We start from the raw sequence: 20,536 nt of genomic DNA on the forward strand, positions 1-20,536 counted from the left end.
AAAACGATAATCTTTGCAGAAAGATGTAAGATCTTAGATGTAAGATCTTTTTGCTAAAAACGGGCCTAATGAGAGAAAGGTTGAGATAGCTAGGGCACGTTCTGCGAATGTAGGATGACAGATTGCTAAAGATTGTTCTTTTCGGCCAACCGTCTAGGGTGAAAGGAAAAGCAGGTCATCCCCCGTTGGGACGGAAGGGTGTTGTAAGGAAAGAAATGGGAACTTCCGGTGAGGGTTTAAAGAAGGATACGTTGAATAGATTGGGATGGAAGAGGATCGTGCGTAGCTCTGTCGGCCCCTGGCGTTTTGTTGCTGCAGTGAGTTGTCAGTAGTAGTAGTAATGGCTGGGGTGAGCTTCTTTGCCCTTGCATAGCCCACTCAGTTCCGGCATAATATTTGTTGTTTGAAGACCCGTCTTATTTCCAGCATCGAACCTATTTCTATAATTCGTTTTTGGTCTTACATATATTGAAAAGAATGTCTAAAGTTATAAATGGACTTATGGACCCTCTAGACGGTCAATCATTTTGATCAAAAGCTTCCATCAATCAATTGGTTAAAGCATGGTTGACCATTTAGGAACCTGTTTGATACTTGAGTCAAGCGTTGACGGTGATTGATAGAAAGTTTGAATGACTCAGTCGGTTCCAAGACGGTCAATCACCCTCTAATCAATTTATTGACGGGAGCTTTTGATCAAAATGATTGACCGTCTAGGGTGTCCTTTAGGATGGTTTTTTTCAGCCGTTCTAAGCCCATAGGACAGATGTAGTTGGCTGCTGTTAGGGTGTTATATTCGAATTTTGTAAGAATTATTGGTTGAAGGAAATTATGAAAACTGGGCTCATTGACAAAAGAAAATATCAGTAAATAGGTTACTTACTGTGAGGAGAGGGGCTTGTGGAAGTGAAGAAATGCTCGGGCAAGGGCACCCTTGGGGGTAGTCTGTGGAATCTCAGGGTTCTGCGGAAAACTGTTTGAATACCACGGTTGTAAATCGGATGTGGAAGTACGAAAGGCGTTAAGTGAAATATTAGTCAAAAATAAGTTATATATCGATCCTACTGAAATCAGGCACGCCCGATCGATTGATTTAATCAGTATGTACGTATTTCCTTTCGTTCTCGAGACATTCCCAAATTGATAATCCAATTAAAACACGTTAGAACCAAATTTCGACCAGTTTTGCAGACCAAAAAGCGTTAAGTGAACGACTCTTCCACAGCCACGAAGATTTTCACATAAGCCCCATCATAAGGTGGCCAGAAAGGCAGGAGTGGTGCTCGAGAGAGATACAGAGACACATTTTCCAAAGCAGTTTTTTGCTTCTCTTGAACATTTTAGGAAATATCACTTAACGCCTTTCGTATTTCCGTGGCCGAAGTGAGTGATATTTCCTTAAAATATAGTCCTACAAACATTTTTTTCCTTGTGCCTAACGTCGTAAATTCAGTTAAAAATTTATGTCCATTTCAACCGTATTAAATTTATATACTGTTATATAATTTTTAATTTTCAGCCTCGGTATATGCCGCAAGCCAGTATTGCTCAACATAGAACCAAAAACAAGGAAAACATAACTTCAAGACAAAAGGTGGAGGAAATCGCACGACAGAAGAACCTTTTGTGTACTGTCAACACGGTCAAAGCAAAAGTTGGATATTCTGCAAAAGTTGATGTATGTTTTCCTTTGCATCATTTTTCTTTCTAAAAAAAAAGAATCAAATAGAACTAAATTTATAGGACTACAAGTCAGATGAAGTGAATAATGGTTTTTTATGCTTAGTACATTAAAGTACTGATGTCATTAAAGTAATGATGTCATTAAAGTGATGTCATTAATGTAAAGATATCATTAAAGTACATTTTTAGTACATTAAAGAACACTGGAAATGAAATATGATTGTTTAAATTTGTTTGAGGGGAAACTTGCTCGACTATGTATAGCTTCAAAAATTAGGAAAGATCGGGAATTCAATTTTTAATGAAAAACATGTTCTGTTGCGCGGGTTTTGGTGGTATTCAAGCAATCAATTAATCACTTTATACATGCTGAAAAGATTGCTTTGTGAGTACTAATAAAACATTGAAATTGAAATTAAATTAAAACTAATTCCATCAATATTGATTATTATAAATTAAATTAAACAAATTGAAATATAACAAAATAAAATATAACTAACAAAATAATAATAAAATATAAATAATATAGAATAATGATAAGAAACAATATAAAACATGAATAATAAAATATAAAAATAAACAAAATAAATTAATTAAAATAAACTAAATTTAAAATTAAAAGGTTCAATAAAAAAGAAACATGGGTGAAAAATCAACAACAATAAGCTGAAAAATATGTTATTAAACAGCTTAAGTAGCTTTTTTTTGTAGTTGTAACTGTCTTTGGAAATAAAGTTTGTTAATCTTTGACTTTTTACGGGAGAAAAGTGCTGCCAAATTTAACTTCTTAGATTTGCTTATTGATTTTTGCAGTTCAACTTTGAACACTGACGAAAATATGTATTACCCGACATCTTCATAATCTTAAAATAACCAAAAGCAAAATCTTAGGAAATTACAGTTTTCAGGAAAGCATAGACATAAGATGGGTCTAGGGTAGGGGTGGAGAGGGTATTTTTTATTTTTGATGTTAAGAACAGCTTAATTGGTTTTCCTTTGTTGTTGTAGTGGGTTAAAGTTAGGGGGGGGGAATTATTTTTATTTTTTATATCGTTGGTGCTTCTAAACATTTTATAATTCGGCAAATACAATTATTTGAGCACTTCCACTCTCAAAATATCATGATAAATTGTTATAAAATATATATATATATATATATATATATATATATATATATATATATATATAGTTATATATTATTGCTAATTGTTATAATATATAATTATAAATGTAATTGTTATAAGTAACTGTTATAAAATCTAGTTCATTGTTATAAAATAGTGTTCATCCCTCCAGAACTGAGATAAAAATTCTAACTACGGTGCATAATTTAGTTTTTAGTTTGGTTTATAAGAGCGTTTATCCTTGAAGCATTGAGATAAAAAGTCTAACATCGGTGTAAAGACTTTGTAAAAGGCAAACTTCGGAGTAAAAACTTTGTAAAAAGTTAAACTTCGGTGTAAAAACTTTGTAAAACGTTTAACTTTGGAGTGAAGACTTTGTAAAACGGCTAACTTCGGTGTAAAAACTTTGTAAAACGGCAAACTTTGGTGTGAAAGCTATGTAAAAAGTTTAGCTTTGGAGTAAAAACTTTGTAAAACGGCTAACTTTGGTGTAAAAACTTTGTAAAAAGTTTAACTTTGATGTAAAAACTAGCTTTGGGGGTCGTAAAGGCCTCAGTTGTTCCTTTCAAATGTAGAACTTGACATAAAGGCCCGCTTATTTGGCGTTTTAGATACCAAAAAATCTCTATCACGGGATTTTTCTCGTCTCTCTTTGTTGTCTCAGGCCTTTGGCTCTTGTTTTATCATGACGTCGCATTTGCCTTTTTTCTTTTAATTTATATCTTCTGAATTCTTATACCATATTTTGAATGGCTCTATTTATTCAGTATATGTGTATTTTATGCTGGTTATTCTAGCTAGAATTCTATTCTAGCTATTCTAGGTTATTCTAGCTATTGACATCAGATTTAATCATACTTCTCGCTGCGTTAATTACGTTTGAGGGTTTAACATAAAAAAATTGAATATTTTCAATTTTGAATTTGTGGAAATACTATAAAGGCATAAGCTCACGAAATGTGTTAAAATTTCCTCTTCGAACATCCATGGCTTACAAATTTGAAATATTTGCCAAGAACTCACTATTTGTTTGTAGGAAACAGCCAGTTCTTAGTTTACTCTTGTACGCTCTTGAAACGCTGGTAGAAATGTTTTGTCGACTCGGCCTTTTAGACCCATTTTACTGGCTTTTCTTGTTATTTTCTTTTTATAATTGACGATTTTTGTTTGACATAACCTGACTCAACATTTGTTGTAACTTGTGTCACAACCTGTTGATATTTATTGTAACCTGTTTTTACATTTGTCAATAAAGTGACTATTTGTCATAACTTGTTTTGACATTTGTTGTAACCTTTGTTACAACCTGTTGATATTTGTTGTAACCTGTTTTGACATTTTTCAATAATTGACCGTTTTTGTTTGACATAAACCTGTTTTGAAATTATGGAAGAACGAAGCAGAAATTGTTGTTAATATTGACAGTTTTTCCTGTAGGTGGGCGACAAAACCTACGCAAGTGGTGGTTTATTTGCTAACGAGTTCATAGCGAGTGAAGCTGCCTTTGCCGAAGCTTTGCGTGATTTGACTCGAACTATGCGTGATCTGCCTGTTACAGAAGATGAACGAAAGGTAGTCGAAAGGGTTAAGGAGGTTAGCATGCTTTTGCTTGGCTTGTTTATATCATTTTGTCAATACTGTTTTGTTTTGTAGTTTTATTTATGCAAGCTTAATCCAGCATCAATATTTTTTTTTTCTATTTTATATTATGTTTTTATTTTAGGCATATTCTTTTCAATAATTTAAATCGCTTTGTCCAGCGAAATAAGAAATAATCCTGTAGATTTGTAAGCTGGTTAGTAATAATGGGGATCCAATGGCTCACTGGGGTCCCACTTAGTCTTCCATGGTTTGGTGAACCAACCCTTGTCGACGGAAATCTTAAAGACCTAATTTCTAAAACTTTCAACTACGTTGAACAAAATGGCTATCTCAAAATTTTGATTGGATGTGTTTGGGGAAATGTTGGGCGTGAGAGGGGGGTTTGTTGCCCTCCAATCACTTTAAACTATTAAATCTTAAATGCATCGACAGAGGGGGTGGTTTGTTTCATAAGACTGTTCCAATGGGGTAATACTCTATTGGGGAAATATTGATCGAGGAATCTGGCATATGCTCTCTTCCAGGATTCCTTCTTTCTATGCCTCCTCGCCCTGAAGGATTCATTAAGTCGAAAGGGCTTTTTAACAGGAAATGGCATTCAAAAGCTTATAAGTCAATATGACATCGCCTCTCTGGCGTTTGTACACGAGTTATGGGAGCTATAGCTTATTCAGTCGAGATTTTTGATCGAGATTCGAAATCGAGCCACTCAAGATTCTTGCATCCATCAACTGCTATAGTCGCCTGTCTTTGGACAGACTATTTTCTGCTGAATAAAAAATTGTCAGCAGTTGAAGAAATGTCTATTAAATCTAGTATTAAGTATTTGATTCTGTATTCTCGTAATCTATGTATCTTTGTAGACCCTATACATATACCTTTGGAGCCTTTAGATCAAAGGGAGCTAAGATTTTACAAACCTTGCGGCATCCCAATTTAAGTCTTACAGCATTAAGACTGATTTTAAATAGTCTTTAAGTATCTAAGAATTCATAATGGCTTACCAGTGTTTAAAACGATCGAAACTGAATGCCTAAATTCTGTGTACTGTAGTCAATGCCCACAGTACAGTTATTCAATATGTATATTAATACGCGGCAAGCTATTCCCCTCAACCCCTGTTCTTTGAAATTTGGGCCCTTTCCCACGAAATATTCTTCTTCTTTATTTTTGGCTACTGTAGTAACATCGTTCTTGGGAGGTTGTTTAAGCTAATTATTGATTAATTTTAATCATTTTAATTCTGTTAATTATTGTTTCTTCCTGTTCATGTGTATGCCAATCTTAATTTTTAAATTGCGTACCGCAAGGAGCACACCATTTTCCAGTTGGAGGTCGCATGTATTGTACAATGTAAATCTGATAAATCTTGACCGGTGCGGTAACGTTGGATTGGTAAAATCAGGGCAGGTGTTTTAGTAAATTTTTGCTGAGTGGAGTCGGAGTTAGAGTCAGTATATTGAAAATGTCTGGAATCGGAGTTAGTTATAACTTATAACCAACTCCACAGTCCTGGTTAAAACTTGTCAAATGGTCAAACATATCAATTGGTCAAACCGATTGGTCAAATCCTGCATAAGATCGTTTTTAGGGAATTTGCAACATTATTGCTCAGGGAATTGGTCAAATCCTGCATAAGATGGTTTTTAGGGAATCTGCAATATTATTGCTCAGGGAATTGGTCAAACCCTGCATAAGATGGTTTTTAGGGAATCTGCAACATTATTACTCAGGGAATTGGTCAAACCCTGCATAAGATGGTTTTTAGGGAATCTGCAATATTATTGCTCAGGGAATTGGTCAAATCCTGCATAAGATGGTTTTTAGGGAATCTGCAACATTATTTCTCAGGGAATTGGTCAAACCCTGCATAAGATGGTTTTTAGGGAATCTGCAACATTATTGCTCAGGGAATTGGTCAAATCCTGCATAAGATGGTTTTTAGGGAATCTGCAACATTATTGCTCAGGGATTCAAGGAATTCTGAAAAGACATCAAAAGCAAAAATCGTTAGGAAACTCGAATCTTCTGAAAAATGCGCAATAGAAAAATAAAAGAAATAGACAGGAAATGTACATATGCATGAAATATGGAAATATTCATCTCATAGATTGAGAATTTATTTGTGTATTTCAATAGAAAATGTGCATAATAGTACTAGTATTTAGCAAACCAAGAACAATATAATCATCTTTTCTATTAAAGAAATGTTAAGCACAAAAAGACTATACCAGGGTATAGATCTTGAACCCAGGACCGTCGAGAGCCAAGACGGACTCCGAACACCAGGGGCGTTACTAGCCAAAATGTTTGGGGGGGGGGGGACTTTACCGACTTGTTCGCCATTTTTACCGACCGTTTTTTATCAGTAATTTGCATAATGTCCGTTTCGAATACGATACACAAAATTACTGCTCGAGTGGGTAAAACCGCTGCATTTACCGACCGAGATTGAGATTTCGGTATAAGTAATGTCACTATTTTCATGCTCTTTGTTTAACCAGATGGAAAATTGTGGCACCATCTGTAAAATCATGACAGGAGTTGTTAAAACTGCTGTGTTTACGACCAAATTCGCGATTTTTGTAGATGACAGGTCCTGGTCTTTATTGAACTGAACAAAAGGTTTTAGCGGCATTGAAAAAATTATGGCGTTTTGCGCCAGAATTTTACCGACTATGTTATGCTGCATAATTTACCGACTATTTACCGACTATTTTACCGACTTTACAGTCACGTATCATTGTTTGGAAAGAATATCTTCCATCACAATTTATGACTGCAAAAAAGAAATATGTACCTAGAATGCCCCCCCCCTATACTGTGTGTATGTATCTAGTGTAAACAAAAATGAGCAGTAGGCATATGATGTAAGTTAGTAAGAGGCCGTGGTTCTGAAACGTTTTTGATAGATTTGCTACTAATTGAGATTTTGCCGCGGGCACAAGGGAGGACAGAATCCCCACTACAACAAGGGCTAATATAACAGTAGTACTCCGTGACAAAAAGCAGGAAGTGCAGCTTGATTGAAAAACCTTCATTTTTATTAATATTGCTGAAGTAGATTGCTTTTTGAAGTTATTCAGTCAAAAAAGGAAGATCCATTTAACTTTTTTTACCAAGTGGCCCAAACACTGGGGGGGGGATCCCCCTCCTATACGTGACGGCTCTGCTGAACTCAAATATATCTTTTACTTCAATGTATTTAAAATTCCAGTATTCCAGAATACTGGAATATTGCCTAAGGTAATCACCAGAGATCCTACGATAAAACCTTGGAAAATTCTGTTGAGACGCCGGGGACATCCGGTAAAGAAAAGGGTACTGTGCTAAAATCCAGGACACATGCGAGAAGTGATCATACTAACATCAGACAAAAACCTGTTAGTCTGCGATGATAAGTGATTGAATGAACGTGGATGGTAAAATTAAAGCATCCATGGATGCTATAATGAAGGGCGGGACACACGCGAGAAGTGAAGTTTGGTTAACGCTAATGAAATAAAACAAAATACGATGAAAATATAATAGTTTTTGAACAAATTTGGGCTATATATTTGCACATGGGGTGGGGGTAAAGCATAGCATATATTGAATACGATACACGCTGATACGGAAATGCTTTACCCCCTCCCCCTAATGTGCAAATATATAGCCCAAATTTGTTCATAAACTATTATATTTTCATCCTATTTTGTTTTATTTCATTAGCATTAACCAAACTTCACTTCTCGCGTGTTTCCCAGATTTTAGAACAGTAACACCATAACTTACAGAATATGAGTCGTAATCCCCTTGTTGCTGATGATTTGAAGCGTGTTTGGAGCGGGTTTGACAAAAATCTTTTCAGGTTCTCCGTGCTGAACACAGCGAAACTTTAAAGCGTTTTCATCTTGCGAGTGTTTCATCTTTCAGTGTTGGACACGGGTTCCTCAAAATTGTAACGCGCCAGTATAGCATGGTTGAACGCGGGTTCTGAGAAGACATTCGCCCGTGTTGAACACGGCAGTCAAAACAATAATCTGCACAACCCGTGTCGAACTCCGTGTTGGATGTGGGTGGCCTGAAAACAGAGCTCTTATATCCTTTTTTTGTTTTTTTTTTGTTTTTTAAAATCTTTTTGTCCTTTGTCTCCTTTTGTCCCAAAGCACATTTGACGTTTGCCGAATTGTGTTTCTTTCTCGTTGGGTTTGTAATGTTTAATGTTTTTTTTTACATATATAACAAATTCCTTTTTAACAGAAAGACTTATACTCAAACCTTTGATTGAACGCAGTCCTGGACCAGGGAATTGGATCTCTAACTAGATAAATAGTTGATTTTCGATAATAACTGAATGATTGAAGACATTCCCCAGTGTTAGTTGAACTTCTGGTGGCTTAATAATTTTATATGACTGTTGTGTAATCGTTTCAAGCTTTGTTGCCCTTTGGCAAGGGAAAATGTGTATACTCTTTGTTTTATTGATAAATGTGTGTCTATAAATAAAAGACCGATTCTGGTTTTTTAAGGATTAGATTGATAAGAATGTTTTAATTATTTAGTTAATTAATTTTTAGTTGAACATTTTAGTTAGTTAACCAATTTCGCTTCAGTTAACTAATTATTGTTTTAGCACTTTAGCTAATAATTTAGTAATTAACTAGTAAAAAATGTTTAAATAAGCAGTTTGACTTAGTTAATTAGCTTATTTAAACATTTAAACTAAAGTATTAATTAGTTAATTAGCTAAAATCCGTATTTTGAATTAACACAGCCAAGCAGCTTGAAACATTTTTCTACGAATAATTGAATTAATATCCTAATTAACGAATAAAAAATAAGCTGCAACGCAATTGCTACATTATTGCTTCATATTGCCACAGTATTGCAGGCCTCATAGACTGCTATAGACCGCGTTGCTACAGTAACCATAATGTAGGGAAGAATGAAAGAGACTGCTTAAATAGCTGTTCGCTTGATACTTCTTAAAGGATATGGTTGTGCTTTTATTAATAAACCTGTATAAAGTGCACCTTCAGTACCCTTTTCTGTCATTTTTGGAGCTACTATAGAAATGATGGACGTAGGTAGGGGGTATTCAAAATTTTGGTCAGTCTATGTCTCGATCAACCCCCCTTCTCTTGGAAATACTATAAATGTCACTGTATTATAAATGATAAAAGCCTACGAAATTCAAATTATACAATTTTGTTCGAATTTTCACTGATCTTGTGAATGGAAGTTAAATATCTTCCTCTATTAAGGGAAGAAACCATCAAATTATAGCAGGATTAGAATTATGTATTTTACACAAAATGAGAAAATTTCAGAGATAGGAATTGAGGGCCGTGAGTTTGGAGTATTTATCCCCTCTGAATGCCTTCCCACACACCCATTTTTGAAAATAGACTCTCGTTTTATTTTCGTTTATAAAGAAAATTGAAAAAAAACTAAATTGTTTTCCCTTTTCCCCTGAATTTGAAAGACATTTCTACCCCTAGGTATATCACATTCAATGTAAGTCGAAAAGCAAAAAGAATATGTCTGCTTTCGGTAAATTTTAAGCTGAATAGCCAATTATATATATCTTTATTTGAAATTAAATAGAAAAATAACACTTTTTTCAAGTGAAAGTAAGAAGTAACATTAAAACATAAAACGAACAGAAATTATTTCGTATATGACGGGGGTCGCCCCCTCCTAAATACCTTGCTCTTCACGCTGAAGTATTTAAGAAGTTTTAAAAAAGCTTTTTATTCTAATTCAACGACCCTTGTGTTTCAGGAGTCTTTTTTAGAAGCATTTGAAAAAATTCAAAATTTAGCATAAAGAGCGAGGTATTGAGGGGGGTGCAACCCCTTTATATATGGATATGGATTGTCGTACGGGCTATTTATAGAGGTGCTAACTTAAGTTTTTGCTCACTTATGATCAAGTGCCAAAGTTTCTTCTATTATTAGTTTCTGTATTTTGTTAGATTAGTTCTATCAGTTTCACTTCAATCAGGACTAGGTCAGTTCTATCGTTTTCTCTCTCAGTTTCTTTATTGTCAGTTCCTCTGTTATCATTTTCTCCTATTCCTTGTTTCACTCATTCTCAAGTTCTAAAGTTTTCACTATTTTGTTAGATTAGTTCTATCCGTTTCAGTTCTATCAGTTTCAGTTCAATCGGGACTAGGTCAGTTCTATCGGTTTCTCTCTCAGTTTCTTTATTATCAGTTCCTCTGTTATAATTTTCTCCTAATCCTTGTTGCATTCCTTCTCAATTTCTAAAGTTTTCACTATTTTGTTAGATTAGTTCTATCAGTTTCAGTTCTATCAGTTTCAATTAATCAGGACTAGGTCAGTTCTATCGGTTTCTGTCTCAGTTTCTTTATTATCAGTTCCTCTGTTATCATTTTCTCCTACTCCTTGTTTCACTCATTCTCAAGTTCTAAAGTTTTCACTATTTTGTTAGATTAGTTCTATCAGTTTCAGGTCAATCATGACTAGGTCATCGGTTTCTCTCTCAGTTTCTATATTATCAGTTCCTCTGTTATCATTTTCTCCTAATCCTTGTTTCAATCATTCTAAAGTTCTAAAGTTTTCAATATTTTGTTAGATTAGTTCTACCAGTTTCAGTTCTATCAGTTTCAGTTCAATCAGGACTAGGTCAGTTCTATCGGTTTCTCTCTCAGTTTTCTTTATTATCAGTTCCTCTGTTATCATTTTCTCCTACTCCTTGTTGCACTCATTCTCAAGTTCTAAAGTTTTCAGTATTTTGTTAGATTAGCTCTATCCGTTTCAGTTCTATCAGTTTCAGTTCAATCGGGACTAGGTCAGTTCTATCGGTTTCTCTCTCAGTTTCTTTATTATCAGTTCATCTGTTATCATTTTCTCCTATTCCTTGTTTCATTCATTCTCAAGTTCTAAAGTTTTCACTATTTTGTTAGATTAGCTCTATCCGTTTCTGTTCTATCAGTTTCAGTTCAATCAGGACTAGGTCAGTTCTATCGGTTTCTCTCTCAGTTTCTTTATTATCAGTTCCTCTGTTATCATTTTCTCCTACTCCTTGTTTCATTCATTCTCAAGTTCTAAAGTTTTCAGTATTTTGTTAGATTAGTTATATCAGTTTCAGTTCAATCAGTTTCAATTAATCAGGACTAGGTCAGTTCTATCGGTTTCTCTCTCAGTTTCTTTATTATCAATCCTCTGTTATCATTTTCTCCTATTCCTTGTTTCACTCATTCTCAAGTTCTAAAGTTTTCACTATTTTGTTAGATTAGTTCTATCCGTTTCAGTTCTATCAGTTTCAGTTCAATCGGGACTAGGTCAGTTCTATCGGTTTCTCTCAGTTTCTTTATTATCAGTTCCTCTGTTATCATTTTCTCCTACTCCTTGTTTCATTCATTCTCAAGTTCTAAAGTTTTCACTATTTTGTTAGATTAGTTCTACCAGTTTCAGTTCTACCAGTTTCAGTTCAATCAGGACCAGGTCAGTTCTATCGGATTCTCTCTCACTTTCTTTATTGTCAGTTCCTCTGTTGTCATTTTCTCCTACTCCTTGTTTCATTCATTCTCAAGTTCTAAAGTTTTCACTATTTTGTTAGATTAGCTCTATCAGTTTCTGTTCTATCAGTTTCAGTTCAATCGGGACTAGGTCAGTTCTATCGGTTTCTCTCTCAGTTTCTTTATTATCAGTTCCTCTGTTATCATTTTCTCCTACTCCTTGTTTCATTCCTTTTCAAGTTCTAAAGTTTTCAATATTTTGTTAGATTAGTTCTATCAGTTTCAGTTCTATCAGTTTCAATTAATCAGGACTAGGTCAGTTCTATAGGTTTCTCTCTCAGTTTCTTTATTATCAGTTCCTCTGTTATCATTTTCTCCTACTCCTTGTTTCACTCATTCTCAAGTTCTAAAGTTTTCACTATTTTGTTAGATTAGTTCTATCAGTTTCAGTTCAATCATGACTAGGTCATCGGTTTCTCTCTCAGTTTCTATATTATCAGTTCCTCTGTTATCATTGTCTCCTAATCCTTGTTTCACTCATTCTCAAGTTCTAAAGTTTTCACTATTTTGTTAGATTAGTTCTACCAGTTTCAGTTCAATCAGGACTAGGTCAGTTCTATCGGTTTCTCTCTCAGTTTTCTTTATTATCAGTTCCTCTGTTATCATTTTCTCCTACTCCTTGTTGCATTCATTCTCAAGTTCTAAAGTTTTCAGTATTTTGTTAGATTAGTTATATCAGTTTCAGTTCAATCAGGACCAGGTCAGTTCTATCGATTTCTCTCTCAGTTTCTTTATTATAAGTTCCTCTGTTATCATTTTCTCCTACTCCCTGTTTCACTCATTCTCAAGTTCTAAAGTTTTCACTATTTTGTTAGATTAGTTCTACCAGTTTCAGTTCTATCAATTTCAGTTCAATCAGGACTAGGTCAGTTCTATCGGTTTCTCTCTCAGTTTCTTTATTATCAGTTCCTCTGTTATCATTTTCTCCTACTCCTTGTTGCATTCATTCTCAAGTTCTAAAGTTTTCACTATTTTGTTAGATTAGTTATATCAGTTTCAGTTCAATCAGGACCAGGTCAGTTCTATCGATTTCTCTCTCAGTTTCTTTATTATCAGTTCCTCTGTTATCATTGTCTCCTAATCCTTGTTTCACTCATTCTCAAGTTCTAAAGTTTTCACTATTTTGTTAGATTAGTTCTACCAGTTTCAGTTCGATCAATTTCAGTTCAATCAGGACTAGGTCAGTTCTATCGGTTTCTCTCTCAGTTTCTTTATTATCATTTCCTCTATTATCATTTTCTCCTATTCCTTGTTTCATTCATTCTCAAGTTCTAAAGTTTTCACTATTTTGTTAGATTAGTTCTATCAGTTTTAGTTCAATCAGGACTAGGTCAGTTCTATCGGTTTCTCTCTCAGTTTCTTTATTATCACTTCCTCTGTTATCATTTTCTCCTACTCCTTGGTTCACTCATTCTCAAGTTCTAAAGTTTTGACTATTTTGTTAGATTAGTTATATCAGTTTCAGTTCTATTAGTTTCAGTTCAGTCTGGACTAGGTCAGTTCTATCGGTTTCTCTCTCAGTTTCTTTATTATCAGTACCTCTGTTATCATTTTCTCCTACTCCTTGTTTCACTCATTCTCAAGTTCTAAAGTTTTTACTATTTTGTTAGATTAGTTATAACAGTTTCAGTTCTATCAGTTTCAGTTCAATCAGGACTAGGTCAGTTCTATCGGTTTCTCTCTCAGTTTCTTTATTATCAGTTCCTCTGTTATCATTTTCTCCTACTCCTTGTTGCATTCATTCTCAAGTTCTAAAGTTTTCAGTATTTTGTTAGATTAGTTATATCAGTTTCAGTTCAATCAGGACCAGGTCAGTTCTATCGAGTTCTCTCTCAGTTTCTTTATTATAAGTTCCTCTGTTATCATTTTCTCCTACTCCCTGTTTCACTCATTCTCAAGTTCTAAAGTTTTCACTATTTTGTTAGATTAGTTCTACCAGTTTCAGTTCTATCAGTTTCAGTTCAATCAGGACTAGGTCAGTTCTATCGGTTTCTCTCTCAGTTTCTTTATTATCAGTTCCTCTGTTATCATTTTCTCCTACTCCTTGTTTCATTCATTCTCAAGTTCTAAAGTTTTCACTATTTTGTTAGATTAGTTCTATCAGTTTCAGTTCAATCAGGACTAGGTCAGTTCTATCGATTTCTCTCTCAGTTTCTTTATTATCAGTTCCTCTGTTATCATTGCCTCCTAATCCTTGTTTCATTCATTCTCAAGTTCTAAAGTTTTCACTATTTTGTTAGATTAGTTCTACCAGTTTCAGTTCGATCAGTTTCAGTTCAATCAGGACTATGTCAGTTCTATCGGTTTCTCTCTCACTTTCTTTATTATCATTTCCTCTATTATCATTTTCACCTACTCCTTGTTTCATTCATTCTCAAGTTCTAAAGTTTTCACTATTTTGTTAGATTAGTTCTATCAGTTTTAGTTCAATCAGGACTAGGTCAGTTCTATCGGTTTCTCTCTCAGTTTCTTTATTATCAGTTCCTCTGTTATCATTTTCTCCTACTCCTTGTTTCACTCATTCTCAAGTTCTAAAGTTTTGACTATTTTGTTAGATTAGTTATATCAGTTTCAGTTCTATTAGTTTCAGTTCAGTCGGGACTAGGTCAGTTCTATCGGTGTCTCTCTCAGTTTCTTTATTATCAGTTCCTCTGTTATCATTTTCTCCTAATCCTTGTTTCACTCATTCTCAAGTTCTAAAGTTTTCACTATTTTGTTAGATTATTTCTACCAGTTTCAGTTCTATCAGTTTCAGTTCAATCAGGACTAGGTCAGTTCTATCGGTTTCTCTCTCAGTTTCTTTATTATCAGTTCCTCTGTTATCATTTTCTCCTACTCCTTGTTGCATTCATTCTCAAGTTCTAAAGTTTTCAGTATTTTGTTAGATTAGTTATATCAGTTTCAGTTCAATCAGGACCAGGTCAGTTCTATCGATTTCTCTCTCAGTTTCTTTATTATAAGTTCCTCTGTTATCATTTTCTCCTACTCCCTGTTTCACTCATTCTCAAGTTCTAAAGTTTTCACTATTTTGTTAGATTAGTTCTACCAGTTTCAGTTCTATCAATTTCAGTTCAATCAGGACTAGGTCAGTTCTATTGGTTTCTCTCTCAGTTTCTTTATTATCAGATCCTCTGTTATCATTTTCTCCTACTCCTTGTTTCATTCATTCTCAAGTTCTAAAGTTTTCACTATTTTGTTAGATTAGTTCTATCAGTTTCAGTTCAATCAGGACTAGGTCAGTTCTATCGATTTCTCTCTCAGTTTCTTTATTATCAGTTCCTCTGTTATCATTGCCTCCTAATCCTTGTTTCATTCATTCTCAAGTTCTAAAGTTTTCACTATTTTGTTAGATTAGTTCTACCAGTTTAAGTTCGACCAGTTTCAGTTCAATCAGGACTAGGTCAGTTCTATCGGATTCTCTCTCACTTTCTTTATTATCAGTTCCTCTGTTATCATTTTCTCCTACTCCTTGTTTCATTCATTCTCAAGTTCTAAAGTTTTCACTATTTTGTTAGATTAGTTCTATCAGTTTTAGTTCAATCAGGACTAGGTCAGTTCTATCGGTTTCTCTCTCAGTTTCTTTATTATCAGTTCCTCTGTTATCATTTTCTCCTACTCCTTGTTTCACTCATTCTCAAGTTCTAAAGTTTTGACTATTTTGTTAGATTAGTTATATCAGTTTCAGTTCTAGTAGTTTCAGTTCAGTCGGGACTAGGTCAGTTCTATCGGTTTCTCTCTCAGTTTCTTTATTATCAGTACCTCTGTTATCATTTTCTCCTACTCCTTGTTTCACTCATTCTCAAGTTCTAAAGTTTTTACTATTTTTTTAGATTAGTTCAATCAGTTTCAGTTCTATCAGGATTAGTTTTGTTCTATCGGTTTCTCCCACTTTCTCTGTTATCAGTTCCTCTTTTATAATTTTGTCATATTCTTTATTTGAACTTCTAACACATTCTGATCGTTAGCACTTTCTCTTATGATTTTTCAGGTTTAGTTTGTCTTTATGCATTATACTACTACTACTACTAACAAGTCACCGCAGCACCAAGCCGCCTGAGGTCAACACAACTATGCATGCTCCTCCTCCATCCCAATCTATTGAAAGCCTCCCTCTTTACACCCTGCCAGGAAGTTCAGATTTCCCTTAAATCTTCCTTTGCGACATCCTCCCACCCCAACCGCGGACGACCTGCTTTCCATTTAGCCTTTAACGGTTGGCCGAAAAGGACAATGCAATACCCAACAGCCGTATTTGAAATTTCTCAATCCTTTGATGCCTCCTTTACTAAATTTTATTGAAATTTTATTATTAATATTTATTCACTTTATTATATTCACTTTATTTTATTCAAATTTTGTTGCTAATATTTATTCATTAATTTATTATTTGTTACTTATATATATATATATATATATATATATATATATATATATATATATATATATATATATATATATATATATATATATATATATATATATATATATATATATATATTTTATCTTATTCACTTTATTTTATTGAATCTCATTGTATTTATTTATTATTAATATTTATCTGATAGTCTTATTTGAAATCTCTCAGTTCCACTGATACCTCCTTTGCTTTATTTTATTCAACTTTCGGCATTAGTTTTTATTTACTTTTTATGATTTATCATGAATATAAGAAATTATGTAAGTAAAATAATACCTACATTTATTATCAATATTTTTCAGCACCCATATTATAATATCTATCAATGCTTTGAAGATGAATCACCTGTAACTTAATTGAAACAATTTCTGGTACAAAACGGGGAGATTTGCAGATTTCTTGTAAATTATATTTTCTCATTTATTTTTCAGAATACGAGTATACAGTACATTTAAGCATTTTACGTTGTGTATCGCTACCTTATGGGAATTTTCTCTGCGCGACGAACCTACATAATAAATAATTGGAATTTACTAATTTTGAATTTTGTTTTTGTCTGGAAAAATAAAATTATGTTTTTATATCAACATATATGCTTTCGCACTGTAAGCCCCTATGAACTTCCAAAATTTTTCCGGACATTATCTTCATTCTTTGCAGGGGTTCCAGCAAGGGCGTATTCAGGTTTTTGTTTGGGGGGAGGGAGCATTTTTTCGGAGGGGGAGGGGGTTACAAAAAAACTTATAAAACGCAAAAAAATTGTTTATATGCATTTTTCTTCTTTACGAGTCTGACGTTTTTTTTTGGGGGGGGGGGGGTTCAAACCCGTAGCCCCCCCCCGGGAAACGTCTGTATACTTCCCAATAACCAATACTATATGTTAACATTGGGTAAAGTTCATAAATTCCAGCCCCCCCCCAGGGACTTCGGGGGATTAAGTCATCCTAAAGGACATAGTTATCATATTTTCGACCATGCTGAACAAAATGGCTATCTCAAAATTTTGATCGGGTGACTTTGAGAAAAAAATGAGCGTGGGAGGGGGCCTAGTTGCCCCCCGTTTTTGGTCACTTAAAAAGGGCACTAGAACTTTTAATTTCCATTCCAATTAGCCCACTCACGATATTCTAGGACCACTGGGTCGATACGATCACCCCTGAAAAAAAAAAAAAAAAAAAAAAAAACGAATCCGTGATCTTTCTTCTGGCAAAAAATGTAAAATTCCACATTTTTGTAGATAGGAGCTTGAAACCTCTACAACAAGGTTCTCTGATACGCTAAATATGATGGTGTGATTTTCATAAAGGTTCTATAACTTTTAGGGGTTCTTTCCCCCTTTTTTCGAAAATATTTCAAATCAAACAGTTCGTGGTAACGAAATGTAAGTAAGGAGCGACCCGGCTCAATGGTAACCGTAACTCTAAAAAACGGAATTTTGATACCAATAGATACATCAAAAGAATGAGATTTTGATTCTGATTTCAAATATATAAGTTTCATCAAGTTTAATCTTACCTATCAAAAGTTACGCACCTGAGAAAATTTCGCTGATTTTCGAAAAAGGGGGAAAGGCCCCCTAAAAGTTATAGAACCTTAATGAGAGAACCCTACTGTAGAGGTATCAAGCTCCTATCTACAAAAATGTGGAATTTTCCATTTTTTGCCAGAAGAAAGATCACGGATGCGTGTTTATTTGTTTTTTCCTAGGGGTCGATCGTACCGACCCAGTGGTCCTAGAATATCATCGGAGGGTTCATTGGAACGGAAATTAAAAGTTCTAGTGCCCTTTTTAAGTGACCAAAAAAATGGAGGGCAACTAGGCCCCCTCCCACGCTCATTTTTTCCCAAAGTCACCTGATCAAAATTTTGAGATAGCCATTTTGTTCAGCATGGTCGAAAATATTATGACTATGTCTTTTAGGATGACTTAATCCCTAGAAGACCCCAGGGGGAAGGCTAAATTTATGGACTTTACCCAATGTTAACATATAGTATTGGTTATTGGGACCTGGCTCAATGGTAACCGAAACTCTAGAAAACGGTATTTTGATACAAATAGATACATCAAAAGAATCGGATTTTAATGCTGATTTCAAGTTTAATCCTACCCATCAAAAGTTAAGCGCCTGAGAAAATTTGGCTGATTTTCGAAAAATGGGGGAAAGACCCCCGAAAAGTTATATAACCTTAATGAAAATCACATCATCATATTCCGCGTATCAGAGAACCCTACTGTAGAGGTTTCAAGCTCCTATTTACAAAAATATGGAATTTTGCATTTTTTGCCAGAAGAAAGATCACGGGTGCGTGTTTATTTGTTGTTTTGTTTTTGTTTTTTGTTTTTTCAGGGGTGATTTTATCGCACTAGTGGTTCTATAATATCGTGGGAGGGCTCATTCTAATGGCAATCAACATTTCTAGTGCCCTTGTTCGATGACCAAATAATTGGAGGGCAACTAGTCCCCCTTCCATCCTCAATTTTTCCCAGAATCACCTGATCAAAATTTTGAGATAGCAATTTTGTTCAGCATGGTCGAAATATAATAACTATGTCTTTGAGGATGACTTAATACCCCGAAGTCCCCAGGGGGAGGGCTGAAAGTTATGAACTTTACCTACTGTTAACATATAGTATTGATTATTGGGAAGTATACAGTACAGACGTTTTTAGGGGATATTTGTACTGGTAGTGGGGGAGTCGGGAGTTATGTGGGAGGACCTGCCCATGAAGAAAGTTTTCATGGGGGAAGGGACATTGCTACGAAGGGGACGCCAGACTTCCTAGCATTATTTAAAAAAAAGATCAGAAATTAAATATAAAAAAAAAGTTTTTCAACTGCAACAGCAGCAACATCAAAACTTTAAACGAACAGAAAATATTACATATATGGTTGGGTTCACCCCCTAGTCAATACCTCACTCTTTAAGCCAGAGATTTTTTAGTACTTTCATAAGAGCTATTTATTCTAATTAATGGCCTTTGTGATTAAGCGGTCATTTTTAAAGAATGGGAACAGAATTCGAACTTTCGCTTAAAGAGCAAGGTATTGACTAAGTGGCGAACCCCCTAATATACGTATAAAAATATATGAATATAGAAGTTCGTTACGTAAGTTAATTCGTAAGTTACGTATATTTATTACTAATAAAAACGTTCGAAAATAAAATGAAACAAGTTTCGAGAAAGCCATTTATCCAAATAAAAGTAAATTAATATGAAAATTTTGTTTAAATTATTCATGTACTGTGAGCCAAGATCAAAACCTGCATTTATTCAAAAACGTTCAAAAATTAAATAAAAATTTTTTTTTAACTGAAAGTAAGGAGCGACATTAAAACTTAAAACGAACAGAAATTATTCCGTATATGAAAGGGACTGTCCCCTTCTCAACGTCTTGCTCTTTACGCTAGAGTTTGACTTTCTCACAACTATATTTTTTTTAAACAATAAAAAACTTTAGCGTAAAGAGCAAGGCGTTGAGGAGGGGACAACCCCTTTCATATACGGAATAATTTCTGTTCGTTTGAAGTTTTAATGTCGCTCCTTACTTTCAGTTAAAAAAACTTGTTTTTTATATTTAATTTTCTAAGGCGCGTAACTTTTGATGGGTAGGATTAAACTTGATGAAACTTATATATTTGAAATCAGCATTAAAATCTGATTCTTTTGATGTATCTATTGGTATCCAAAACCCGTTTTCTAGAGTTTCAGATACCATTGAGCCGGGTTGCTCCTTACTCATAGTTCGTTACCACGAACTGTTTGATTAACGACAAAGAAAAACTTCAAATTCCAATATACAAGTCCTATGTGACATGTAAAAGTGACCAGATTTTCTGTTGCAGCACAGATTAACAGATGGACTAGTTGTAAAAAACCTTCCGATTCAAAAAGTTTTCATACGTTTAATTCGCTTAAAATTTCATACGGTAGAACCAATTAAATTTTAAAACAACAGACTCTATTTTGATTCTAGAAATTACATTTCCTTTTAACCTAGATTTGTTTCTCGTTGTATGGCTTAGATACAATTACAACATTTGCAAACAGTGATGGATCCAGGGGGTCTGGGGGAACCCCAGGCCCTCCCCAACATTTTTCTGGCACCCTCATTCTTAGATTTGTTTTTCTTTTTTTTACTGTTTTTTGGAATAAATTTTGTCAATTACAGGCACCTTTTT

The 20,536-nt window shown here is 34.3% G+C and overlaps 1 protein-coding gene across 1 annotated transcript in view; it reads left to right on the forward strand.

Annotated features, from left to right (window-relative positions):
* LOC148939255 (tudor domain-containing protein 7-like) overlaps positions 1–20,536 on the forward strand; it is a 191,575-nt gene that overhangs the window by 55,315 nt on the left and 115,724 nt on the right. The window contains exons 4-5 of the mRNA XM_089106653.1: positions 1,520–1,678; positions 4,245–4,400. Coding sequence (XP_088962779.1) covers positions 1,520–1,678; positions 4,245–4,400 — 315 coding nt within the window. The remainder of the gene's footprint in view (positions 1–1,519; positions 1,679–4,244; positions 4,401–20,536) is intronic.

The sequence above is a fragment of the Artemia sp. Qi Xiang Cuo genome, chromosome 21, assembly GCF_049724085.1.
Source record: "Artemia sp. Qi Xiang Cuo chromosome 21, ASM4972408v1, whole genome shotgun sequence".
Lineage (NCBI taxonomy): Eukaryota > Metazoa > Arthropoda > Branchiopoda > Anostraca > Artemiidae > Artemia > Artemia sp. Qi Xiang Cuo.